The sequence below is a fragment of the Leptodactylus fuscus genome, chromosome 9 (genome assembly GCF_031893055.1).
Source record: "Leptodactylus fuscus isolate aLepFus1 chromosome 9, aLepFus1.hap2, whole genome shotgun sequence".
NCBI classification, from domain to species: Eukaryota; Metazoa; Chordata; class Amphibia; order Anura; family Leptodactylidae; genus Leptodactylus; species Leptodactylus fuscus.
This window is the reverse complement of record NC_134273.1, coordinates 26,198,009-26,225,517: the sequence shown is the minus strand read 5'-3', so window position 1 is coordinate 26,225,517 and position 27,509 is coordinate 26,198,009. Positions and strand designations below refer to the sequence as shown.

Here is a 27,509-nt window from a genome sequence, read left to right as displayed (position 1 = left end):
CACTGGGTTCAGGTCACCCTAACCTATCTATCTGCAGGGCTGGGGTGATATAATGGGGTCTAGTGACCCTAACCTATATATCTGCAGGGCTGGAGTGATACACTGGGTTCAGGTCACCCTAACCTATCTATCTGCAGGCCTGGGGTGATATGCTGGTTCTGGTGATACTAACCTATCTATCTGCAGGGCTGGGGTGATATGCTGGTTCTGGTGATACTAACCTATCTATCTGCAGGGCTGGGGTGATATGCTAGTTCTGGTGACACTAACCTATCTATCTGCAGGGCTGGGGTGATACGCTGGTTCTGGTGACACTAACCTATCTATCTGCAGGGCTGGGGTGATATAATGGGGTCTAGTGACCCTAACCTATCTATCTGCAGGGCTGGAGTGATACACTGGGTTCAGGTCACCCTAACCTATCTATCTGCAGGGCTGGGGTGAGATGCTGGGTCTGGTGACACTAACCTATCTATCGGCAGGGCTGGGGTGATATGTTGCTTCTGGTGACACTAACCTATTTATCAGCAGGGCTGGGTTCTGGTGACTGACTCACTTTATTGGCTACAAACCTTCCCTGAACAGTTACAGCATGTATATACAGCATGTATATCAGCGCTGGATCTTGTAACAGTAACAATACATAATGATCTATTGGCAGTAAGGATTTATACAGAAAGTATATTGTAACATTATATAACTGTGCACAAAGCTATATGTGAACATGGATTGCTCCGTTAAGTATTTATAGATTTCCTTTCCCGGGCACGGATAGGTTCTGCTTCTGACCAGAATTAAATTTCTTTCCAGTAGAGAGCAGTAAATGGCAACTAAACCAGGGAATGTTCATGGAAAGTATTCAGATTTGTAGTAAATTACAAATACTAAACAGCCAATCAGGAGGGTTGTGTCAAGTCATGTGACACATTACAAAATCCACTATGTAAGGCAGTGTAGACCCATGCTACTAGAGTTCCAGAATGGCATACATGGCGCATGGGGTATACTACTGCAATTGTTGGCATATCCTAGCGTAGATATATGTATAGGGCTCACTAATCCTATCCTATGTGGGTTTGGATGTTTGTTCCTCAATCATGCAAAAACAGCTGAATGCATTTGCTTGAAATTTGCTGCATACATACATAGGAACCCCGATTAAAACATAGGCTACTTTTTATCCCGGTAAATGACGTCACTCCTCGGCCGCAGTGAAGGAATGTAGGTTCACACAACACTCAAGGACCTGGATGACATCATCACAGGTCCTTGAGCCATTCTAGGATAGGATCATGCTAGGCAGTGGGCAGAGCTTCATGCTATTTTGTGGGCGGAGCTATATAGGATGAAGCTGGACAGTGTGAAAGCTGATGAAAATGGAGTCTCATGGAAGATCAGGAGATTACAGAACATGCAGGATGTGTGTGGGCAAGAGGAGTATATCGGGTGTAACGTTTCAGTGAGTACGACGGGGAATGTGTTGTTCTGCCTCTGATGGGGGAAGGGGGAGAACTTTGGCACATTTCAGCAACATCCATTCAGCCCTTTGTAACATAGAAGCTGCTCACACACTGACATAAGAACACCCCTATAATCCAAATGGCCAGATGTAGCAGAGACAGACAGTCAGATGGCCAGATGTAGCCAGAGCTGCTCAGACAGTCATATAACCAAACCCCTGTAATCACAATTGCCCAATGTAGCAGAGCTTACGCAGCGCTGTAGCACACTTCTGTAGGCTCTCCATATGCAAACATGTACATACAGCTGGGTATCCTACGTATATGCAGCGATGTAGCAGAGCTGAGACGTGGGAGCAGGTTGATCGAACTGTGGCACATTTCAGCAATATCCATTCAGCCCTTTGTAACATAGAAGCTGCTCACACACTGACATAAGAACACCCCTATAATCCAAATGGCCAGATGTAGCAGAGCTTAAGCAGTGCTGTAGCACAGCTCAGTACGCTCTCCATATGCAGAGATGTACATACAACTGAGTATGCTGCGCATATGCAGCGATGTAACAGAGCCGAGACGCGGGAGCAGGTGGATCATCCACAACAGCAATTGGCTAAATATAAGTGGCTCAGCGCCAACACCAACTTGCAGACAAAGTCGCGGGCATATGCTAGTTGTATATATATTACAGTATAGCAGTCACTCTATATATGTTACTGTATGGCGATCACGAATTGTATATATGCATACCTTCCAACCATCCTGGATTCTGGGTCCTGTCCCGATCAGTGGGAGGTATGTCCCGAATTAAACTCATCTGTGTACAGAGTGGACGCAGATGAGTTGAATACACTGGTGAAGCAGGAGCGGAGAGCCCCCACCTCACTACTGTGGCTCTGTGTGCTCCAACTCCAGGAGCTGTAGGCATGATGATGTCGATCACATCACGCCTGGAAATTCTGTATCAAGAGACAACCGTAGAGCAAGGAGAGGTGAGTAACAGTGTTTTTTATGTTAATCTTTGTCAAATGAAGAGGGACATTAAGCTGTGGGACAGATGGAGGAGACAAATGGGGGAGGGGGCATATGAAAAGTGACATTAAACTTTGGGGGCAGATAGAGGGGGCATTAAACTGCGTGTAGATGAAGGACATTAAACTGGGGGCTGATGGAGGGAGCATTAAACTGGGGTCAACTGGAAGGGGGAACATTAAACGAAGGGGGGGGGGGGGTATCTGAAGCAGGACATTAAACTGGTGGAGGACATTAATGTCCCCCTCTAGTTGCTCCCATTTTAATGACCCCCTCTAGCTGCCCCCACATTTTAATGTCGTCCTCCTCCAGTAAACAGCATCTAAACATTGGCCGTCAGCTGATGAGAATCTATTGTGTATGTCCAGCTTCAAACTGACAATTCACAAGTTTCTGTCTCAAGTTGAAAAAAAATAAAATAAAATGCTATTGGTGAGCAGAAACGTATTTATGGCAGTAGAATAATCCGACCCGATCATGTATCCGGCTTTGGAGTGTTACATTTAGCAGATGTCCATCTTGTAGAACATTCCGCTCCTGGGTTTTAGGAGACCATATGTCGTGTATGAGATTCTTACATTGTATCTGTAGCTTTCTTCATGGAACACATAAGGTTTGACAAAAGTCGCTCCACCTGTGACACTCACGAGAGGTCAGATGTGTGTCCATACACATACACATATACATATAGGAGCGCTCAAAGATAAAACCGTAACATTCCTACAGCTTTGGCAATTCCAAGTATTTCTTTGCTTTTCCCTTCTCGCTCCTCCCTCCTTTTCCTAGATATATCCCCCTCTATCAATGTATCCTAGAGGAGACTATAATTCCAGGGATCTTCCCCCTTGAGGAGTTGGCCTGCGGCTATAAGACTTGTAGCCGGGCCACAGAGGCCAGCTGTGCACTTGTGTACCCAGGGCTAGTTAGATATTGACTGAGAAGTTGCGTTTACTGGGGCAGAGAAGGGGGTGAGAGTTTCATTCAGAGGAGGAGGGAAGGAGAGAGGAGGTCACAGGCAGAGTGAAGGAAGGAGGGGAGGGAGCTATGGCCAGTGAAGGAGACACAGGATGATATGGAAGCAATGAGGGCTATAGAATATCACTGAAGCCTGGATCGCTCGGGCATCTAGTCATAGAGGTCGTGTTTTCGCCCTGGACTTCCTGGCACATCTGGCAGCTGGGATGGAAAGGAGCAGCTGAAGCTGCCAGGCTCCCCGTCTGCTGCTCGCCCTCAGAGATGTGCCAGGGAGTCAGCCATAGCACTGAGCCCTGTTCTTTCCTATCTCAAGACCTCTGGAGCAGAAGCCAGGTGTGCCAGCGGGCCCCGGAGAGCTACAAGGGCCACAACCCCACATGGAGACAGAGGAGGACTCCAGGGACACTGGACAACTGGTAAGATCGTGCCGGCCTACGTTACCCACAGGAAGGGTCTCTGGCATCCATAGTCTGTGTAACGCTTCTGCTAAAATTTCGAGCCTGAGGACCCTATTGAAAGAGGGTTTCTAAAGGGTTAAAGTCCCATCTCATTACTCAGAATGTCTGGAAAGTATCAGACCTGTTGGCACACAACTCTTTTTGTGTGACTGTCTACACTGCACAGTTATTTTAACTCCTTCTATCCCGTTGGGGCCCAGTCCTAATTTGTAAGCCCACAGCGTATACGCAATTCCCCTGTGCTGTCTCCTTAGCGCCCGGTTATCCTAATACTACAGCATACGGTGAAATATTTGCTTTTGCTATTTCCTTGTATAAGCCCAAGGAATAAAAGATGCTTCCTTCTAAGGAAGAATAAGAAGGCCTTGCTGCTTTTACAACGCAAAGCCCGCCATATCCCCTGCAGCGGGTAAGAGCGGATCTCCTAAAAACACACTGGATTGTAGGATGTTTCCCCTATAGCGGCGGTCTGGGATTGTTGTAGTTTATACAATGTATATTATGTGGTTGGTTATTGTGTAAAGTGGTTAGACACACTTATATTACACTTATATCAAATGGTAAGGTGGTACAAATCATGAAAGAGTTAAAATAATGTCACACGAGCGTAGGAAGGGCCAGTTGAGAGGGCAGAGGTGGCACATGGCAGTGCCTAAGCCAAACCCCATAAAGTGCCCATGTACAAGGGATCCACTTACATAGTAGTCTAAAGCATACTATTACATGGAGTAGATGTTGGCAGCACCCGGTTACAGCCCACCACTGCCTGGCATTACAGACACAAGACAAGTGCACCGGCTGCTCTGCCCATGTGCTGACCTTATAATGCCGCATTGTGAGTTGTCTGGCTTGACCTTGACTTGTCCTGCTCATTGTTATTGATGACCTGTCCTCAGGATAGGATCATCCATAAGAGATCAGTGGCGATCTGACACCTAGCACCCCTGCTGATCAGCTGTTTGAAGAGGCCGCAGTGCTTGTACATGCATCTTGATGTATTTCCTGTTTACATTGCACGCTGATTTTTTCATAGCGGCCATGTGACGTGACTACAGCCCTGTCCCATTGACTTTAATTGGCTTCAGGTATATCATAGGTCTGCTATGAAACAGCATGTGACAGCGAAGAGGTGACAACGCTCTTACAAAGTGCCGCAGCCCTTCAAACAGCGGATCCTGGGGGTCAGACCCCCACAGACCTCTTATTGATGCCTTATCCTGATTATAGGTCATTCATAAAGAAGAATTGGAACACCCCTTTACATTTTGTGCTGTTATTTTCAGCACACTTGTGCACTTTACTGTCAGATGGCAGTCCTTGTTTTTCTACTCCATCCCTGGGACCTCCCACTTGACAGTAGAGAGCTTAATTATGCTGAAATTGCAATACTGATTGCTCGGTAATGTTCAGCCATTGTACATTGTCTCAAAGGTGAACCAAAACACAACTCTTGTACATACCTTATGTGTTACATTTGCATCATATATAAGGTTTGTCTTTACAAGCGCCTATAAATCTGCCACATGATCACATCGTCTAGACCAGGGGTAGGGAACGTACGACTCTCCAGCTGTTGCAAAACTACAACTCCCAGCATGCATACTTGCTCTGCTGTTCTTGGAACTCCCATGGAAGTGAATGGAGCATGCTGGGAGTTGTAGTTTCACAGCAGCTGGAGAGCCGAAGGTTCCCTACCCCTGGTCTACACTATACCAAAAAATTAGCTTTGTAGAATATTCTTTGTAGACACAACTTCCCAGGCTGCACTGGTGCAATGTTAATGGACATTACAGGTGGAAAAATCCAGATTTGACCCAGGTGGGCAGACTGCAAAAGCATTGTCATCCAACCTTAAAGGGATCCTAGCATTAAAACACAATTTTTTGTGAGTAACACATAGGAATAGTCTTAATAAAGGCTATTCTTCTCCTACCTTTAAATGTCTTCTCCGCGCCGCCGTTCGATAAAAATCCTGGTTTTCTTCGGTATGCAAATGATTTATCTCGCATCACCGGGGGCGTCCCCAATGCTGTGAGAGAAATCTCCAACGCCGCCTCTATCTTCTTCAGGAACGGCCTCTTCACACATCTTATTCCGGCGCTGGCTTCAAACCTCTAGGCCTTGGGCCTAGGGCAAAGCCGACTACACATGCCCACTGGCCACAAGAAAAATGACCACTTACACAGTAAGTAAGCGGCCATTTTCTTGAAGCCTGTGGGCATGCGCAGTTGGCTAGAAATCTGACGACCAGCGCCAGAAGAAACATGAAGAGGCTGTTCCTGAAGAAGATGGAAGCGGCGCTGGATACTGACGAAAACCGGAATTTCTACGGAACGGCGGCGTGGAGAAGTCATCTAAAGGTAGGAGAAGAATAGCCTTTCTTGAGGCTAGTCCTACTTGTTAGTTAGAAAAAATAGCATTTTCATGATAGGATCCCTTTAAAGGGATATTCTGGTCAATACTGAACCTCTCTATAGAAACATTAGTCATTGGGATATGAGGTTGCCCCGCCATGTACAGAGCCAGGACCTTCTACCTGTAGCAGACCAGTCATGTTCCTGTATCCATCAGTACACACCAGGCAGCTTCTCCTTGGCTCAGTTCCCCGCCCTCACCTGTGCACAGGATACCTCGGCCTACAGTAATGTCACATCTATCCCATTGAGGTTTAGACCATTCCTTGCAATCCAGAAGTTTCAGTGACAAATGTTCCTACAGAACAAACCTCTTTTCGGTTTACCAAAGCCTTGCCAGTTCCTCAGGAGGAATGCTTTGATCCTCTATTCACGGCTGAGCTATTCAGGAGCTGTAACGCGGCTGTAGGGTTAGACTTTGAAACGGAATAACAAGTGTCCTTTTGGATTTTATTAGCATAAGCGTGCCTTTAAGACTGACGTCTATCCTTAATGCTAAGATTGAGGTTTGCTGTATATTGTTTTCTTTTCATAGCCTAGATCTGCTTTATATTAGTCACAGACATTGAAAAAACGATCTAGATTGGAGATGAAACAACTTCACAAATAGTCTTTGAAAATCTCCTACTGTCTTGACTATGCAGATGTATATGTCTCCATGCTAACAGACTACAAAACACCAGTGTAGTCTGATCCTTCAGTCACATATTTTTCTGTTCCCTACGTCCATATTGGTAAACTATATCAATGTGCATGCAGTGGGTAAAGATGAAAGGATATATCACTCAAGGATCAGACTAGGATAGGTCATCAGTAACTGGTCTGTGGGGGTCCGATACCCAGACCCCACACAGATCAGCTATTCTGGCAGTCCCCAGATGTTGGAAGTTGCTGCAGTGGATTGGGGAGCGCATACAGACTGGTCCTATTAAAGTAATAGCAGAGGTGCAGCCCCATCCGCTGTATAGCGGTGGTGGTAGGGAACTGCTGCTTTGCTCCTATTACTTGACTGTTTCTGCCTCCCATCCACTGCTGTAGTGTCCAGTCCCTGGAGTCTGTTGGAATAGCTGATCTGTACAGGGACCTCGATAGATCAGATACAGGTGGCTTATTCTGTGGATAGGTGATCAGTATGCATGAGTGACCAGCCACTGGACATATCCTACTGTATTTTCTAGTTCTCCCCTCACTGTTCTTTATTCTGTTTCTTTACAATTTGCAGATAAGATTCGATTGTGGAAAAGATGGAGATGGAGGTTAACACAAGAGAGTGCATGTCCCCTACAGACAAGAGGAGATCCACAGGACGGACAAGTAAATCCCCAAGAAAAGTAAGACCCGCAAGTGGGAAGACTAGAGATAGTGACCAGTCTGAACATGGGGTGAGGACGTCTGTGCTCCAGGGAAAGGTGAAAGCCCTAAAGGAAAAACAAATGAAGGTGAAGGAATCTCGACACTCCGAGAGCCGTAGAAGTGAAGGTGACATCTCTGAAGATGCTCTGGTGTCTCCACAGCTTCGTACTTACCTGACTGAAGACTTGTTGGATTGTAATAAGCCAGAGCTGTATTCTGGGACCCCGCAGGAGGCCGCATGGGGATCTGATGAGCTTTGGGGGACGTGTAATATTGGTGGATCTTCTTTGAGTCAATGCAATAGATGCCAAACAGAAAACTTGTCCGACTCTGTTCACATAAATGAGAATAATTCACAATTCTGTCCTCACGACTGCTTGCACTCCTCATGTGACAGTCCCTCCAGGAACCCATGCACTACAGGGGACCCCAACTCCGCTCTCAGCCTGGCCGAGCGCGTGGAGAAAAACCGTCTGGAGCTGAGGTGTAAACTCAACAGGACAGCCGGTCACAACGTGGACAACACCAATGGTAGTTTGTCCAGCCAAGGACATGTCTCCAAAGAAGTCAGCTGTAAGTACGGGTGTAGGGGACATGGACTGCAGTTGTATATTGTGTATAGTGTATAACACGGCTGTTTTCTATTTTAGGGTTGTTCCCTGGTGACGTAGACGCAGATTCTGGTGTCTCTCTACCTGTAACAGATGACTGCCGGTGAGTAACACACCATAACAGGTGTATTAGAGCTAACACAGGGGGCGCTTACCTGATTCTTATTGCCCAGGAGCAACATGGTCGCTGGGGACATTGCACATCAGCTCTAGTCAAGTGAATGGGACTGAGCTGCAATACCTGACTATGGGAGGGAGGAGACAATAAAACAATAAAGGAGACTATCAATGGAAAGAGACCAGGACACTGAATCTCAATGACTACACGGGGTCGGTCAGTCTCTATAAGCCCCCATTCATACGACTGTCAGCTTTGTCAGTGTGCTGGCCGTGTTTTTAATGGCTCACACACTGATCTTATACCTATTTATTATGGTCCCATACACACAACTGTGTATCATTATGGGTCCATGTAAGGGGCTGGGACCGGGGGACAAAACTCAAGACCGGTCCTATTCATGTGCCAGGCTCATGTAATGTATGGGTCAGTGGAGGTTACTGATGGCGCGCAGATGTCATCCGATCTGTGTGCCGGTTTCTCATGGACCTGTACATGCAGACAAACTATAAACCTCGGGGTACCAGAGAACTGATACTGGAGAAATTCAGCTATGGGAATTGGCTCAGTATGGGAGTTGCATATGACATACAGTGTTGGCCAAAAGTATTGGCACCCCTACAATTCTGTCAGATAATACTCTTGTTCTTCCAGAAAATGATTGCAAGCACAAACTCTTTGGTATTAATATCATTTATTTTGCTTGCAATGAAAAAACACAAAAGAAAATGAAAAAAAAGTCAAATCATTGATCATTTTACACAAAACTCCAAAAATGGGCCGGATAAAAGTATTGGCCCCCTCAGCCTAATACTTGGTAGCACAACCTTTAGACAAAATAACTGTGAACAACCGCTACAACCGTAACCATCAATGAGTTTCTTACAAGGCTCTGCTGGAATTTTAGACCATTCTTCTTTGGCAAACTGCTCCAGGTCCCCCCTGAGATGTGAAGGGGGCCTTCTCCAAACTGCCATCAAGAGATCTCTCCTCCCCCACAGGTGTTCTATGGGATTCAGGTCTGGACTCATTGCTGCCACTTTACAAGTCTCCAGGGCTTTCTCTCAAACCATTTTCTAGTGCTGACCTGAAGTGTGTTTTGGGTCATTGTCCTGCTGGAAGACCCCTGACCTCTGAGGGAGACCCAGCTTTCTCACACTGGGCCCTACATTATGCTGCACAATGTGTTGGTCGTCTTCAGACTTCATAATGCCATGCACACGGTCAAGCAGTCCAGTGCCAGAGGCAGCAAAGCAACCCCAAAACATCAGGGAACCTCCGCCATGTCTGACTGTAGGGACCGTGTTCTTTTCTTTGAAGGCCTCTTTTTCTTTCCTGTAAACTCTATGTTGATGCCTTTTCCTACTTTTGTCTCATCTGACCAGAGAACATTCTTCCAAAACGTTTTTGGCTTTCTCAGGTAAGTTTTGGCAAACTCCAGCCTGGCTTTTTTATGTCTCTGGGTAAGAAGTGGGGGTCTTCCTGGGTATCTTACCATGCAGTCCCTTTTCATTCAGACGCCGACGGATAGTACGGGGTGACACTGTTGTACCCTCGGACTGCAGGGCAGCTTGAACTTGTTTGGATGTTAGTCGAGGTTCTTTATCCACCATCCGTACAATCTTGCGTTGAAATCTCTGGTCAATTTTTCTTTTCCATCCACATCTAGGGAGGTTAGCCACAGTGCCATGGGCTTTACACTTCTTGATGACACTGCACATGGTAGACACAGGAACATTCAGGTCTTTGGAGATGGACTTGTAGCCTTGAGATTGCTCATGCTTCCTCACAATTTTGCTTCTCAAGTCCTCAGACAGTTCTTTGGTCTTTTTTCTTTTTTCCATGCTCAATGTGGTACACACAAGGACACAGGACAGAGGTTGAGTCAACTTTAATCCATTTCAACTGGCTGCAAGTGTGATTTAGTTATTGCCACCACCTGTTAGGTGCATCAGGTAAGTAACAGGTGCGGTTAATTACACAAATTAGAGAAGCATCACATGATTTTTCAAACAGTGCCAATACTTTTGTCCACACCCTTTTTTATGTTTGCTGTGGAATTATATCCAATTTGTCTTTTTGACAATTCTTTTTGTGGTTTTCTATTGAAGACAAATTAAATGAAGATAATAATACCAAAGAGTTTGTGATTGCAATCATTTTCTGGAAGAAACTGAGTATTATATGACAGAATTGCAGGGGTGCCAATACTTTTGGCCAGCACTGTAGGTCCAGTAATTCCAGTTAAAATATAATTTTAACCATTTGTTATAGACCGTATATATCTCCTATATGGCTGTATTTGGTATGTGCAGCCATAAGGACCTCTCCTGTGTCCAGCATTGTATATGCAGCTACAGGTTTAGCTGGCTCATGGACCATCCTATGTCTTTGGAGCAGATTTCAGCAACGGACCACCTATATACTACTAGAATATTCTGGGACTTGTAGTAGTGAGGGAATCTTATACAGGCGGATGCGGCCAGTATGAAGTCATTGGTGCTTGGCTCTTCTTCAGCACTTGGCATCTGCTGATCCTCGGGCATCTACTTACTGACAATACTGTGGTTTCTCGGCTGATCCTCCTTGCCGCATGCGAATATGCTGCCAGTTGTAACAAATGTCTGTAATCTTTAAGCCTAAACCATATGTTGTGTATCGCAGTCTCTGCGTGTCCTTCTTTAGCGATTTCCTAAAATAGGTTATGTCCTACTTTCACCTCTTTGCTGCATGTTATTTGTATATCTATTACAAAAATCCATTAGGGGGCGCTGTCCGCATTGGTCTCTGTTCTCCTTCTGCATTTTTATACATTCTGACGTTGGCTGATGCACTTAGGGAAGTGGCGTCATGATCAAATCCTTTCTAATCCTCTCCCAGGGAGCTGAGCGTCCGTCACGAACAAGCCAAGCAGCTGCTACACAGAGCACGGATGAAAGCAAAGGGGGCCAGTCCCTTGCGAGCCTCCCACTGTGTCCTACCACATCCACATTCGCAGCCGTCACTTCGCCGGTAAGCAATGGAAGGGGGCTATGAAAGGAGAAATGGGGATGGTGAAATGTATTAAGGGACCAGACAAGATAGAGAAAGGGATTTAAGGGATTAAGAGCTCGTGGAGAAAATCAAAAAGCAAAGCGTGTGCGAACAAAAGGGGGGTAAGAGTCCCCGAGAGTCCCCTGTGTCACCGCCGCTCTTCATGCTGTTGATCTTCCTTATGGTCTTACTGTTTAGCCGCTATCTATACCCTTCCTATAGGTTGTGATCACGGCGGTCGTAGTAGTGGCGAAGGTGAATGAGCTGAAACAATACTCACTAGAGCGCCGTCTCCATCTACACGACTGCCTATGTTGTCCATGTTTGTGCCCTTGTTTCATGTTTGGTTACTCAGCCCTATAAAACAGTCCATTGTAAAGACGATGCTAATGAAATGTTTACGGCCATATTCTGCTCAGTACTTATATACCATGGAGGTGTCAAGGCTGCTAAACGGAGTATATGACAGTGAGCACATCCCTGCCTTGTAGTAACACCGCCTGCCGACAGATACATTATATACAGTAAGACATGAGAATATTCGGCTCCAGATCTCAGAATCTCATGTCTTGAGTTAATCATTTGTTACTCTGAGCAGGAATGGCCACATACTTTACCAAACATTGGAGAGATATCACTCCGAGCCATCAGTAAGACAACTTTCCGGTATTTCCTATCACTGCCTGTTTTTTCAGTAACATCCATTGTCCTCCTTCTACATATGGATCCTAAAATTGGGAAGATCCTCTTGTTACCAAATGCTAGGACTTCCATTGGGTTTCCATTACTGAGACAAAGGATCGGTTTTCTGCCCTAGCCTTGTACTCAAGGACCCCAGTGCACTTAAGAGCAAACCTGCCAGTTTTGGTTGGACTGGCCAAGTAGTGTACATATATGGGGGTGAGCTTAAACTGTCCCAAAGAGATATGGGGGACAAAGAGATCAGGCTTGTATAACTCCAACCTCCTAATGTCTAGTTTAGGCGCTAGTCACGCAAATGTTCTGTTCTTCACATGTCAAACATTAGACAGAAACGTATCAGGTCAGTTTTTAATGGCTGTTAGTAAAGTAAATTACAAAACTTTATTAATGACACAAATATTGTCAGAAAATTAAAAGTTAACGGAAAGTTTAGCTACGCTTTAAAGCTATCCCTCCGACAACACGTGGGTGAAGATGAGAATTGGGTAGTGGATTTTGCTGTATTTTGTTCTCCGGGAAATAAACCCCTGGCAGTGACTTTCTGCCCTCTCCAAGTTTAATACACAAACTCTCGAAGTCTCGAAAATAATTCACTATTACCTTCTGAATATTTTCTTTATGCAGAGGTCCAAGTACAACCGGAGGGGTGACAGATGGAGGATCTCTAAGTGACAGCTCAAGCAGTGACTACTGTTCTTGGCACAAAGGTTCTCGAGGGAGTTCTCCATCTCATGTCCGTTTTCAAGATGAATCTGAAAGAGACGTAGAAGAGAGATATCGAGAGAGACAACACGTTCCACAGACTTCTGTGACTAACACTCCACTGCCAAAGAGACAGGCAAATGGACCTCCTTCCTGGACAGAGCAGTTGTCACCATCTGGTCATGGACAGTGTGGGAGTTGCGGCTCCAACGTCAAAGGATCAGGCACCGGTCCAGCTGCTACTCATGGTACTAACCTACGAAATGTTCACTTAGGTTCGAAAATTACTCAGGATGGCTCCCTTAGCTCGCCTTTGGGGGTCAAGCCCTCTCCTCACTGGATTCTACCTTCCCAACCATGGCGAGTGCATACAGAGCTGATCCGTGAAACGCACATTGGAGGTGACTCCACTGCAGACTCTTCTGGAGAAGAAGATGGTACTAAGACTCATGGCAATAAAAGTCATAAATGGGGAACTCAAACCTTATACAAAAACAGTTCACCAAATACACCTGAGCATGGAGCCATTTTACGCCCAACGCGCTCATTCTCAGATGTTCAAACAAGAACTGGGGGAACCAACTCTGAACAAGTCATCAAAGGAAAAAATGGGACCTCTGTTTTTGCCCTAGAAAGCAGATTCAAAGACAAGTCTGCCATTATAGACCCCAATTCTATACTCAAAATATCAGAATCTAATCCGCAGTTGGTTGCCACGACTGGCGGGTTTCATGTTGATTCGGTAAGAACTGGTTTAACAAAAATACCGCAAGAGACGAAACCCGCAAGAAAATCCAAGAGCTTGATACTTGATATGGAGAAGGGATTCAATGCATTACATACAGACATAGAAACAGGGAACATTGTATTAAATTTAGACACTAGACAGGGAACGCTGGAACCGACAGAGATTAGAGCACATATGGCACCCATGGGTCAGTGCATGCCATACATGCTTTCTCAATCGGATTCCGGCAAAATGCAAGGTTGTCTTTCTAACCGCGTGCCTATCCCTCCACCGGGAAAAGCACCCACCATAGCGCTATCAAGAACTAGTAGACACACAGTCCGTACAGAGAGTGTCACCCAACAGCCATTACAAGGAGGACATAAGGTCCCCATATTCCAGGACAAAAAGGGAATTCAATCAAACCTAGTGCCAAATTCTAAAGTGACCAATCCTGATATCCTTGGAGATATAGACCATCCTCATCGGCCTATAGCCAGCATAAAACCAAGCGAACCTAAGATAAGAGACGTTTCTTCAACTTCTAAGAAACAGTCCGAGGAGAAGAACAACAAAGAAGCCAAGGAGAATAGGAATTCTGGGAAGAAACAGGTCAAAAGGGAACCAAGTGAGAGCTCACACAGTGGTAACAGACATGTGCACTGTGAGCGAAGTAACTCCACGAAAGAACTTCGGGAATCTGGGCCTTGTCCTAATATCAATAGTCCACCAAGGGAAGAGAATGAAGGGAATGTTCTGCGAAGAGAAAAGTGCGCTGAGAAACCCAGAACAAATGGACAACCAACAGCGAGCAATGAGCGGCCAGGTAAGAATGGCTGATAGTCTTTATGGCTTCTATGCTAATCTATGTTTAATAAACGCTGTGCAGAAATATAGAACATAGAGGAGATCTACAGCCAAAGGAGAGTGTTATAGACCGCTTACTGTACGTCCATGATAACTAGCGATGAGCGAACAGTAAAATATTTGATATTCGTTTCAAATAGCCGCTCAATATTCGACTATTCGAACGAATATCGAACCCCATTATAGTCTATGGGGAAAAATGTTTTGTTTCAGGGGAACCCACCATTCGACTCAGGAGAGTCACCAAGTCCACTATGACACCCCAGGAATTGGTGCCAACACCTCTGCAATGTAACTGGGACAGCAGGGGAAGCATGTCTGGGGGCATCTAACATGCCCAAGTCACTGTATTACGTCAGGATCCCTGTCAGCTTGCAATATGCGGGAGCTGACTTTTTCCCATAGGAATGCATTGACCAGCGTTGATTGGCCGAATGCCATACAGAGTACAGCAGTCGGCCAATCAATGCTGGTTCTGCCGGAGGCTCGTCTGTGAGGAGGCAGAGTCTAAGATTGGTCCACAGCAGTCTCCATTCTGGTCTGATCTCAGATGTAGCAGTGTTGAGCGAACACAGCTCTGCTACACCTGAGATGTAGCAGCGTTGAGCGCACGCTGTGCTCTGCTACACCCTCAGATGCAGCAGAGCTGACTGTGTGCTGAACCCTGCCACATCTCTGATGTAGCAGAACTGGCTATGAATGGAGTATAAGACATGATGTAACAGCAGAATAGTGACTGCAGCTCTAGAGGTGACTGGAGTATAAGACATAATGTAACAGCAGAAATTATAACAGCAGCATTTATAATATTAGTAGGATTAGTAGGATACTCCACTCACCTCTAGAGCTGCAGTCACTATTCTGCTGTACATTATGTCTTATACTCCAGTCAATCTAGAGCTGCAGTCACTATTCTGCTGTTACATTATGTCTGATACTCCTGTCACATCTAGAGCTGCAGTCACTATTCTGCTGTTACATTATGTCTTATACTCCAGTCACATCTAGAGCTGCAGTCCCTATTCTGCTGTTAAATCATGTCTTATACTCCAGTCACAGCCAGTTCTGCTACATCTGAGATGTAGCAGGGTTCAGCACACAGTCAACTCTGCTGCATCTGAGGGTGTAGCAGAGCACAGCGTGCGCTCAATGCTGCTACATCTGAGATCGGAGACTGCTGTGGACCGATCTTAGACTCCGCCTCCTCTGGCAGAACCAGCGTTGATTGGCCGCATGCTGTACTCTGTATGGCATTCGGACAATCAACGCTGGTCAATATATTCCTATGGGAAAAAGTCAGCTCCCGCATATTGCAAGCTGACAGGGATCCCGACCAGATAGAGCCCCAAAGAACTGGGTGAGTGACATTCCCACCTAAATAAAGGTAATCCCTAGCTAACCCTGCCTGTAGATCTGTCCCTGTCTCACAGTCACATAGTTCACAGTCTCATATGACCCAGATATTAAATCCACTATTCGTATACATTGGAGGTCACCTGATTTAGCCAGCCAATTACTTTTTCCAATCTTTTTTCAATGCCTCCATTGTCGTAGTTCCTGTCCCACCTCTCCTGCACAGTTATTGGTGCAAATAAAGTGCCAGGGAAGGTGGGAGAGGATACAAATTTTTAGTGCATTTGCCTCGTGGTATTCGATTGGAATTGAATACCTCGAACGGCCTGATATTCCATCGATTACCTATTCGTTCGAACGGTGTTCGCTCATCTCTAATGATAACCATAGTTCTGGTTAAGAACACAGACTGGTAGACTCCATCATGGATGATCATCTTGACTTACTGTTTTGCTTCTTTTTAAGGTTCTGGGCCAGTTATTGCAACCAAAGACCGGTGTGTGGAGCTGACACATGAGAGGTGAGCTAGGAGGATCCGTTCACCAGTCATTAGAATTCTTTATATTGACCTTAGAGATGGCCGACCTCATGAGATTTGTTTCACTGAATATCCCTGGGTTTCCTCGGCTGTTTCATTTTGGGCCAAACTTGTTTGAGGCTAACTGGAAATGATATTGTTCAGTCCAGGAGAAGGTGCGGCAACATAACATATATATATATATATATATATATATATATATATATATATATATATATATATATTCGCCTTCCCTCACCTCTCCTTGGTCCTCTCACAACACAAGATTCTCTTAGAGCCATGTCAATTGCCTGGGGACTACTGAAGCCTTTTGTCCTCAGTGGACACATGCGCCAACATCAAGATGCTTTAACAGAAGCGCCATGTCTTTGTTGTGCCCCATGTGACTACTCAGGCCCAATCACAGGCCTCAGCGGTTCCTTGCGGGACCCAATGGCATCACCAAGGAGAACAGAAGACCACGGATGAGGACAGGGAGCCTTTGGGAAATAAATGTAATAAGTTACTAAAAAGACAGTGAAGTATAACTGTAGTGTTCTGATATGAGGGGACGGCGCACTGCTCATACTGCTTAATGTGGCTGCACGCAAAAGAAAGATGAGGCAGAGCGAGCGCTGGTCCTAAATACATTCCTTTATTCTAATTGGTTAGCATACAACGTATTTTGGGAACAAGCCCTTTATCAAGTGTGTATCATAACAGATGTGAGATACAATACAGATATATATATATACAACATAAAACAAGAAAAAAGGGCAGTAACCCCCCCCCCCCCCCCGGAGGTCACCAGGTCAAAAGAACTTCTAGTTGGGAGAGATCCACAGAAAGGTTGAAGTTGAGGGATAGATTATATCGTGGGGATAAAGAGAAGGCCTAGTTAGAAAATAAAGAGGGGGAAGAGTTTGGGGGCTGAGACTGAATCATCAGTGTTTCTGATCAGCTGTTCTGGCTCAGTATACTGGCTGGGGCGCATGCACAAAGCGCGTTGTGTCCGAGCCCTGTTTAGTGGCTGCTATGGTCCGTCACATAGTGTACAACTCGACCTCTTTATTTTACGTCTAGTCCTTCTCTTTATCCCCATGATATAATGTATCCCTCAACCTTTCTGTTTACTTCCCAGCTATATGTTCCTATGACCTTTTGACTGACCTGGTGACTTGGGGTTACCGCTCGTTTTTGGGTTTTTTTGTTAGTTTTTTTTTTGTTTTATGTTATGTGCATGTGTATAAATAAATATAATTTATTTCTTTATTGTATCTCACATTTGTTATGAAACACACTTGAAAAAGGGCTTCTTCCCGAAACGCGTTGTGTATTAGCCAATTGGAATGAAGGAAATTACTTAAGCCCAGCGCTTTCTCTGCCTCTTCTTTCTTCTGCATTGGATTTTCCTGATGTGTAAATGGCTTTACTACGTTCCTGAGGCTGTCAGCTGCATAATGGGGTCCATGACATTTGGGAATTATCGCTACACGTGATACAAGTGGTTGTGAGCGTTTGTCACAACCATTTCTTTGTTTATTCAAACTCCACCTTGTTACTATATTACATTATTCGCGCTCGGCGCAGTTTGTTTTATATTATTCCGGCACACTTTTCTTTAAGGAATCATGCATTGATGTCTAAAGGGAATGACACTAGTAAAAAAAAATTAAAATACCGTTTTGTGATCTTCTTCACAGCAAAGTGCAATCTGAGGTTAAGAAAGGAGACATCCGTACTGGAATGAGAAAAATTTTCTCCAGCATTGGCCTAACATCAAGGCCCAAGTTGGAACGGTTCCAGTCTTCTAGTTTGGAGCAGATATCTCCTCCAGACCTTCATAAAGGACACGCATCCACAAATGGGCACAGTGAGTCATATGATGGATCGGAGAATCTGGGGAGGATAAAGAAGAGTCCATCGCTGCAATCTCTGAAGCTGGTGAGTACTCCTGAATCACAGCTTGTTGTGTATGCACAGCGGCTGCTAAGTGCTGCCTCTTGTGATACCTCCTCAGAGCCTGGCTCATCCTTATCTGCCTTCAGCACCTGCCTTATCTCTGCATATATATTATATACACAAAGCAGAGACACTTGTTCTACACTGGTAATAATGAGCTAATCCTCCCATCTGCCCCAGCGCATTAACCCATTCCTCTCCACTCAGTATAGGCCTTAATAACCTGACTGCGTTCTGCCAATGTGTGGGCCAGACTGACCATGGCCGTGTGAATGGAACGCGCTGTCTTGTTCTTACAGTCATGTGAATGAGACCTTAGGGGGCTTGGATGTGCTGGGCTCTGTTTGTATACAGAGCTGCAGCAGCAGGGACGTTGCATTGATGGGACTGCTGCAGCCAAACATAACTTTATGTAGTGTAGTGGTGAGAGCGGTGACCGCAGCTGTCCTGGCGGTGTGATGTCACTCATCGCCTTGTTTGTGGCCGTTCAAGAATCTTATGCTAAAGCCCCACGCTGTGGATTTTGCTGTGGGTTTTCTTTTTTTTTCGAGCCAAAGCCAAGAGTGGCTGCTGAAGGAGTGGGAAATTTATAGGAATCTCTTATACTTGTACCTTCTGCTCAATTCACTCCATAGCAAAATTTGCAACAAAAAAAAGCTGCTTTTGCCTCAGCCTGTATGTTCTTACCATCTTGTCCCTCTGGTGGCACTTGCACCATTTGTCCAGGGCTAGAATACATCTTTCGATTGTGCAACTTATTAGCCCTGGAAATATTAGGAAGCCAATGACACCTAATGGTTCTAAGTGCAGTGGTCCAGTGGGGTTGGATTTCCACTGTCACTTTATGGCAACTGGCAGGTTGCCATAAAGTGACATACCTTCTTGTGCTGCAAGTGCAACCTATAAAAGTGTTCCCCAGTCTATGCAAGTACATTACTGACATGGCATGTGCTTACTGCGATGGCTGTCGGACGTTTTCTTAGGGATGAATAACCTGCTGTGTGTAAACAATGCTCCAATATAGATTAGCCTAGAAGTAACAAATGACTGCCGGATTAGATGACGCAGGGTTTATTTGTAGTCTGTAACCAGAGTACCGCGGCAGCACCGACCTTAGCTATATAAAGAAGCAGATTAACAGAAAAAATCAGAGCCCAGACCCCTATGAAAATATGACGTGATCTGCACCGAATTCTGAGGCTGAGCTATAGCTATAGTGATTTATCTGCTGCACACGCTCCCAGATAGTTAGACTTTATGTACGGCCATAAATCCCCAGCCAGATGTGTCCTGAGCCTGCTGCTATGGGGAGGCTTATATAATGGCTGACATACAGTACAGAGCCCTGTCATGTCTGCACGATTCTTGTGTTCTGGAATTCAGATTGTATTTACTTTTATTCATGAAATACCATCATGGTTGCTACAAGCAGGTATACAGATACAGAACAGAAAATCCTACCTGGTGTAGACTTCCATTGTGGTGCTGGAGCCTCTACATAAATCTCTGGTTCCCTGTGCCTGCGGCCAGTTATTAAGACTGGTGTACAATGCACTCTCTACAAGCCATAGAAGTGGAGTCCTGATACATTCACCATTGCTGATACATTGTAGCAAAGACCAGAAGTTTTGGATCAGGTTTTGTTCAGGTTTCCTAATAAGCTTTGCAGCTAAAACCAGGAATGAATTCAATATCATAGAAAGCAGAAACCTGTCCTATGTGTGTCCCAGCTTTATCATCCACATCTGGTTTTGGCTTCAAAAACTGCACCAAATTTCTGGCACGGGTATTACGCCTGATATCGTGCACCTTCCGTAAGGAAGGGAAATGTGTGGGTTAGTGAGGGTCAGAAGGACATCATCTGCAAATAAGCAAATTTTAAAGGGCTTGTCCTTAACTAAAACTCCTGTAATATCAGGGTTGGACCTAATCCGGGCTGCAAGGGGTTCAATGCAAAGGGCAAAGATAAGGGGAGACAAGGGGCAACCCTGACGGGTCCCATTGCGAATGGAAAATGGTATAGAGACTGAGTTGGGGAGTTTCACCACAGCAGCAGGGTAAGAGTACAGCTCCCCGATTGCAGTAAGAAAAGCTCCAGACAATCCGAAGGCACCAAGGGTGGCCCTCATGAACGACCAATCAAGGCGCTCAAAAGCTTTCTCTGCATCAAGGCTCAATGAGATTGTAGGGGTGGTAGAGCGGTTGGCCATATCAATTAAATCCACAGTCCTTTTGGTGTTGTGTCCCCCCCTGACAACAGGGGATGAAACCCACCTGGTCCTTATGTATCAAAGAAGGGAGCCAAGCGCTAAGCCTATTTGCCAAAATCTTAGTGAAGAGTTTTAAGTCTGTGTTTAGCAAAGCTATGGGACGGTGGTTGGAGCAATCTTGGTGGTTCTTACGGGTTTAGGCACTAAGGTAATATGAGAATGGAGCATGGATTGGGGAATGGGAGCACCTTCCAAAAAAGAATTAAAAAGACGACACGTGAGGGATCAGGTCTGCTTGGAATGTCTTATAATAGAGGTATGTGAAACCATCCGGGCCCGAGGCCTTACCATTAGGGAGTTCCTTAAGGGTGGAGCTAATCTCGTCCATTGTGATAGGGGCATTTAATGTGGCAAGTGCTGAGGATGAAAGCACGTAATAAGTATCCAATGCAGCAGCTTGTGAGGGCGAGTCGGCGTTTGAGTGAGAGGGTAAATTATACAACTTCGTATAATAGTCCTTAAACAGGGATGCTATAGAGTCAGGATGGTGGTGGAGAATTCCCTGAGGGTCCCGGACAGCATGTGGGGTGGAAGAGGTTTGGTGGTCACGGAGAGTCTTGGCTAGAAGGGTGTGAGCCTTATTGTGTTAACGGCTGTATAGGAGAAGGCGATGAGTAGCTTGAGTGGCCAAATCTCTCAAATCCGCCCTAGCCACTACAAGGCGGTGGAGAACGGAGACAGATGGGGTACAGCTTAAGCTATCCAATAAGGACTGGATCGGGGCGACCAAGGTTTTCTCCCTGGCTATTCTATCTTTTTTGAGTCAAGTGGCTAGAGCAATGCAGTGACCTCTCATAACCACTTTGTGAGCCTCCCATAGGATGGAGTCAGAAGAGACCGAGCCCACATTATCAGTAAAATATTCCTGAAGCTGAGTACGAAGAGTAGTACTGGAGGGTAAGGAGTGAAGAAGAGATTCATTTACACGCCAGTGACATCTCTTAGAGGTGTCGGAGTCAGAAGACAGCAATAGAGAAACAGGAGCATAGTCAGACCAGGATATAGGACCAATGTCCACGTCTGCTAAGAGTCAGGGTATTACCAAAGAAATAATCAATCCTGGAGTGTGATTTATGCGGGTGGGAGTAAAACATATTGGATCTAGCTGTGCGGTTATTGACACGCCAAAGATCATACAAGGCAGAAGACCTAATAAATCTATGGAATTCCTTGGCTAAGCGGGTCTGTGGGGCACTCGGGGTACTGGCCAGTATGGTCAATTTATCAGAGTGCTCAGAAAAGACCATGTTAAAATCCCCACCTAACAATAGGGCCGAACCTGAAAAAGCTTGTAGACATCGTCGTATCTTACGGAGGAAGGGGATCTGGGAGGAGTTAGGGGCATATATATTACAGAGGACAATCGGTTTACCGTAAAGAAGACCCTCCAAAATAATATAACGGCTCTTAGGGTCCAAGTGGGATGCCGAAACAGAGATGGGACAGGTGCGGGAGAGCAGGATAGCCACCCCCAACTTTTCTACGGGAATTAAAGGCAGAAAAAGAAGTAGAGAAATAGTGAAGGTTGCATGTAAGTCCTCATCATAGGTGGCCTCAGGCAGACCCCTGACACGTATATTGTTCCTTCTGCCCCTGTTGTCTAAGTCCTCAACGTGGCACTGGAGGTCCAAGGAAAGGTGAAACTGAGATAAGACCGAGTCCTGCAGTTGAGAAACATAGGCACGGGTCTGGTCATGATCGACCACCAGGACCTCAACTCGGGTTGCAATGTGGTGAAGGTCCTGCCGTAAGGCAGAAATTTCAGCCCAAATTTCAGTGCAGATTTAGTTGCGGCATACCGCCGAGACCTCAGTAATCAGAGATTGAGTAAGAAATCGCAGGCCCTGGCAGGCAACTTGTGAAGGTGCACGTAGAATGGGGGCAGAGGGTGCAGCATGTCCTGAGGATTGAGGGTCAGGAGGCACAGATGAGGCTGTAGCGCAAGGTACCTGTAGTACTGGTGATGCAGCAGGGGGAGCAGCAGACGCCGTCGCCATCTTGAAATCTGGGCCTGTAGCAGGGAGAAGGCCAGAGGAGGACATCACCGGTCCGGAGGGTGAGGGATCCGCTGCAGAGGATATTGGAGACATCAGAGAGGCAGCTGGGAGCTGGGGGGCAGCAGTTGAGACGTCAGAGGTCCGCGGTTCGCCCTGCTGCTGTGCCGAGGAGAAGAATGTGGCCGCCGCTGCGTGTTAGGCCGAGAAGATGGAGCTGACGGGACTAAATAGCCAGAGATGCCAGGCTGTCTGGCGGCAGACGGGAGGACCGCCGGGCCAGGAGGAGCAGCTACCGCACCTTTCTTCCTCATGGAGCCGATTATGAAGCCTGCAGAGGTTTGAGCAAAGCACGTAAGGGTAGGAGCTGATGTGACGAGCGTCCTACCACATTGACTTGCAGACCACGAGCTCCCTGCACAGGGGATCTTGACGATGTTGAAGCACTAACACTGGCCATACACATATAATGTTAACTGAACCTGATCTTCAGTGGAACTGGTTGTCGTGTAGTGGGGCCTCACAGCTCTTCCCCAATGGCATATTTAGGAGAGATAAGGATGGGGCAGATGGATTTCAACATGACTTCTGTTCTCAGGGGAGATGCGCAGGAACCACAGCTGTCTGGCAGTGTCTTAGACTCCATCTTCATAGTCCAATGGAGGAGTGTGGATCAATGATATAACATGACATTGGATGCTCTTTTTTCTAATACAAACCCGCACAATGTCATCTCTGTGCAATGTGCTGCAGACTCCAGGAATTTCTATACATCACAAAAGATGCCGCCGACATTTATATGGGACAATTATCAGTGGCCTAGTAAAGCCTGTTCCCTATAATGGGACTCCTCAGAGTCAAACTTGTACGTATGGGATGGGAAGGACCGCTTGGGGAACAGAATATCAAACACATTAAAAAGCGGTGAACATAGAAACCACACGGACCCCATAGACTATAATGAGGACTATAATTCATCATCCAGTTCTAAGCCGTATTTAGAGAAGCCCTTTAAGTTCTGAAGGATTTTCATGACCCCCAAACTTCAACTCCTTCATTGTTTTCATTGACTTGCAGCTTTTTTTCCCCTCACTAAGCGCTTTGCCCGGAATATAACTCATTACTGTCTTGATTCTCCAGACGTTCTCTTTTCCTAACTGATGTTCCCGCAAGCTCCCTCCTTGTCACCTCTGACATTGTCTAGGGTTCTGCCATTAAAATCCAGCCCTGTGGGCATCCAGCAAGCGTGTGCAGGCGCCAGGTGAGGCCGAGCGGAGGAGCAGAGCCTGCAGGGACAGCTGTGACAGCGCACGTCTCTGCTGCTCTAATTGCTCCAGCACTGCAGTATACGCTGTATCCTGCCCTCCTAATTGTATTGGCTGCTGTACACACACACACAGCTGCCTGATCTCTGCTGCGGACCACCGGGATATCTGTGTTACTTGCCCCGGAGATATTAGAGAGATGTCTATAAGTAGGGCTTAACCACTATATAATGGAAACCTATGGGACTTTCTATATCCGTTTCTCACCGTTTGTAGGATCTTTGCTTGCTGTCAGTGAGTAGGAAGATTCTTGACATTTATGCTACTGAAACTCATCTGAATAAGATTGTTTTTTTTGTGGCATGCACATGGATTTCTGCCAGTCTTACCCCTTATTCACATCTGCGTTCGGTATTCCGTACAGGGGTCCCCATTCCGAATACTGAACACAACTGTGAGTGGTGTGCAGTGAAAGCTATAGACTATATGGGGTCGGTGTGCTTGCCGGGCGCTGCCCGCATGAATCATGCGAGCAGGAAAGTAGATTTCCTGTGAAGATATGGCAGCAAGCGTACGGACCCCATTATAGTCTATGTGGTCCGTGTGCTTTCACTGCACACCGTTTGCAGTTGCGTTCAGTATTCTGTTCGGGAAGGGGGGGGGGGGGGGACGACCATATGTCTGGGTTTTTCCTGGATAGCACACTGACCTATTCATTTCTATGGGCCCGTACACATCACCATGAATTACACGGTCACGTATGCAGGTCGACAGTCCGGTCCACAAAATATGGAACAGGTCCTGTCTGATTTTGCAGCCCTGCCCTACGTGTCCCCATGCTGTTCATTGGCGGCAGCTGGTTAGCACACGGCCATGCACACCCGGCTTTAGGCTGAGGCCGCACATTGTGGAAAATGTTGTATTTTATGGTCTCAGCAAAGCCCATCCAGACATTGCAAAAAAAAAAAAAAAATGCTGTGGAAAAGCTGATTTTCTAAATTTTAGCTGTGGAGACGGTAGGCATTTTTCCCATGGAGAATACAAGAGGTAGCAAAAAAAAAAAAAAATAAATAGTATAAAACATTGATAAGGTAAGAAGTTTCTGCGGAAACCGTGTGTTTTGTTGCAAATTTTTTTTTTCTGCAGTTTTTAGAGCCAAAGTCAGGAGTGAAATGAACAGGAGGAGAAACATCTGAGAGCTTCCTTTTCTATTTCTCATTCCTTTTTAGTCTACTCCTAACTTTGCGCCAAAAAAATGCAGCAAAATCTGCAACAAAACACAATACTGTTCCCTAATATGGGGCCTCAGCCTGTGTTTTGGTTACAAATCTCATTGTATAATGTGAAAATCCACAGCACATGCAGCAGATTTATCATTCACCCCGCAGGTCACTTATTACACTTACTGTGAGATTTTTTTTCATGCATGTTGTTAGTGTATGGTGTATCTAACCTTCTGTACGGCATATCTAACTTAATCTTCTGTACATCCCCTTACATAATGTCATCCATCATTACAGAGTGAGTATATAAATAGTTCAGGTGAGATTCTAATTTGCAGTACTCTCAATTCACCACCAGATGTCACCATTTAACCTTCCAAGAAGAGCGTCCTCTGTTCAAAACTTGTTGGGAAAGTCAGACCGCTCTGCTGCTTATATTACAGGGGAGGTCAACACCGCTCCGAGGTATGTTACCGATATACTATAATATACGAATTGCTACACAACAGGTAAAGGATAGCCGTGTCCAGATGGGACCAGAAATGGCGACTATAGTAACTGCAAACTCATTCACTAATAATTTTGTTCTATATATATTTTTTGCAGCACATTACATTTAGGCAAAGCCATAAAACACACAAATACTGCAGCAATGTACCTTCTACTATACAAGGCATATGGAGTGCATTAAAAATCCAGTTGCTTGGCTCTTCTGTAGGGAGGAGCAGAGCTGTACGGGGAAGGTGTCAGGTCCCTGTAGACCGGGCTATGGAGGTCTGTAAAACAGATGGGACAGAACAGCACTGACAAGCCCCAGCTCTACCCAGCGGGATAGATGAGGTCCACAATACACTAAAGGCTTCCAGTAGTATCCATTAAAGGGTTATGACTATGGGTAATAACTGCTTAGAAGCCACGACCAGCAGAGCAAGACTTACAGAAACAGCGTACACTTTCTGTACCTCCCATAGAGGTGAATGGGGCCTATGGAAACAGCACTGCATGTTTAGGTGCACGGTGGAGCTACCATTTACTTGTATGAGAGTGTTAGAAACTGTGATTTTCCAATATGGAGACAGCCCTTTAATATAAGGTTAGAGGTAACAAGTATCTCCTAGCCACAGGATAGCTGGCGGAGGTCCCCTGTGCGTGCCTGACCACAGCTCCAGTCACTTCTATGGGAAGGATCACTATTGTCATAGAAGTGAATGGGGTGGTGGTCACTCTTGGACCCCCATGAATCCTACATTGCTCATCTATTATTGGGTAGGTGATACAGATTTGAGGAGCAGTCCCCATAGTGGATAGCCTGCACCTGCCCCAGCTACTATCATGCTTCCACCATTTCCTTGTATCTACAGGCGCGCTCTCAGTGTAGAAGACATTGGCTCTCCTGGTATGGCTCGTGCATTAGGGAAGGTGGCGGAGGTTTATCCGGATGGCACTCGCCTTTTGGAACTACGTTGTCTAGAGAAGGGAGGTTTTGGGTTCAGCGTTTCTTCTGGTAATGGAAGACCAGACTCAGGTAGGTTATAGACGACAGTGTCTCATTCCAGTAAGTGGTGTAGACGCTAGAACATGTCCTCTCCGCTCCTCTGTAGGTATCTACGTGCAGGACATGAGTGACGCCAACACTGCCAAGCTTTATTCAGGCCTCCTGCGAGTGGGAGACGAGATCTTGGAGGTGAATGGGGCAAAGGTGTCTACAATGGGACTCAGACAACTGAGTGACCTCCTGCAGCGGGAATCTGTGCTGTCGCTACGAGTATTACATCAGAGAAGGACCAAGTGCTGACAGGACACATGGCGCACTCACGTGGTACTTGACGTGGTCTCCTGCGTGTTGACAATAAATATGATGACATTGCTGCTCGGCCAGAGTCTCAAGCTTGTGTTGTATTTCTGGAACGTCTCTCTGTTTACCAAACTATTTTGCACTTGTCTTTTGACATCATGTTCTGTGTACACTACAACACTGGTGTGACACCCTGAAGACCGCCGTACCCTGTACAAGCCTCTGTTACGTCCATGTAATCCTCAGAACTTTTACCGCGCAGTATTACACCGATGGCACACCCATGTTGATGTTGTCCTGAAGTGGACACCCTCCCCCACCCCTTGCACAGGTCACTCTCTGTGTTTTTTGTGTGTATTTATGAATCTGTCGCTCCTCACTGCCTATTCTGATTTTAATATATTAAACTTTTCTGTTTACAATGTGCGCAGAGCTTGGGATTTTTGGGGGGGCTGTTTATTAGCATTGTCTATATAAGAAATGGGGTATGACATGTGGGATCCCTGTACTCATGATCACTGGGGGTCTCGGCCGTTATGGTTCAGGCTTAGTTGGTTAATACCCCTCTGAATTTCCATCCTGTATAACTATCTAGGATAGCCCAGCTCTTGAACATTAGGCTATTTATGGGTTAATTAACGCACATCCGCCACCATTCCCATGCCCAGACCCTGCACC

At 45.9% G+C, this 27,509-nt stretch overlaps 1 protein-coding gene across 2 annotated transcripts in view; it reads left to right on the top strand.

Annotated features, from left to right (window-relative positions):
* The window catches only part of KIAA1614 (KIAA1614 ortholog), a 30,580-nt gene extending 3,329 nt beyond the window's left edge, over nucleotides 1-27,251 (top strand). Inside the window, exons 1-10 of one of the 2 annotated variants that reach the window (XM_075287227.1) lie at nucleotides 3,491-3,883; nucleotides 7,562-8,265; nucleotides 8,343-8,406; nucleotides 11,302-11,433; nucleotides 12,781-14,411; nucleotides 16,271-16,325; nucleotides 18,026-18,266; nucleotides 25,395-25,501; nucleotides 26,398-26,561; nucleotides 26,638-27,251. In XM_075287227.1, the coding sequence (XP_075143328.1) occupies nucleotides 7,584-8,265; nucleotides 8,343-8,406; nucleotides 11,302-11,433; nucleotides 12,781-14,411; nucleotides 16,271-16,325; nucleotides 18,026-18,266; nucleotides 25,395-25,501; nucleotides 26,398-26,561; nucleotides 26,638-26,831 (3,270 nt within the window). In that variant the 5' untranslated portion in view covers nucleotides 3,491-3,883; nucleotides 7,562-7,583 and the 3' untranslated portion in view covers nucleotides 26,832-27,251. Of the gene's footprint in view, nucleotides 1-3,490; nucleotides 3,884-7,561; nucleotides 8,266-8,342; nucleotides 8,407-11,301; nucleotides 11,434-12,780; nucleotides 14,412-16,270; nucleotides 16,326-18,025; nucleotides 18,267-25,394; nucleotides 25,502-26,397; nucleotides 26,562-26,637 lie in introns of those variants that run through there. The other variant, XM_075287228.1, reaches the window with a different exon arrangement.
* The last annotated feature ends 258 nt before the right edge of the window (nucleotides 27,252-27,509 follow it).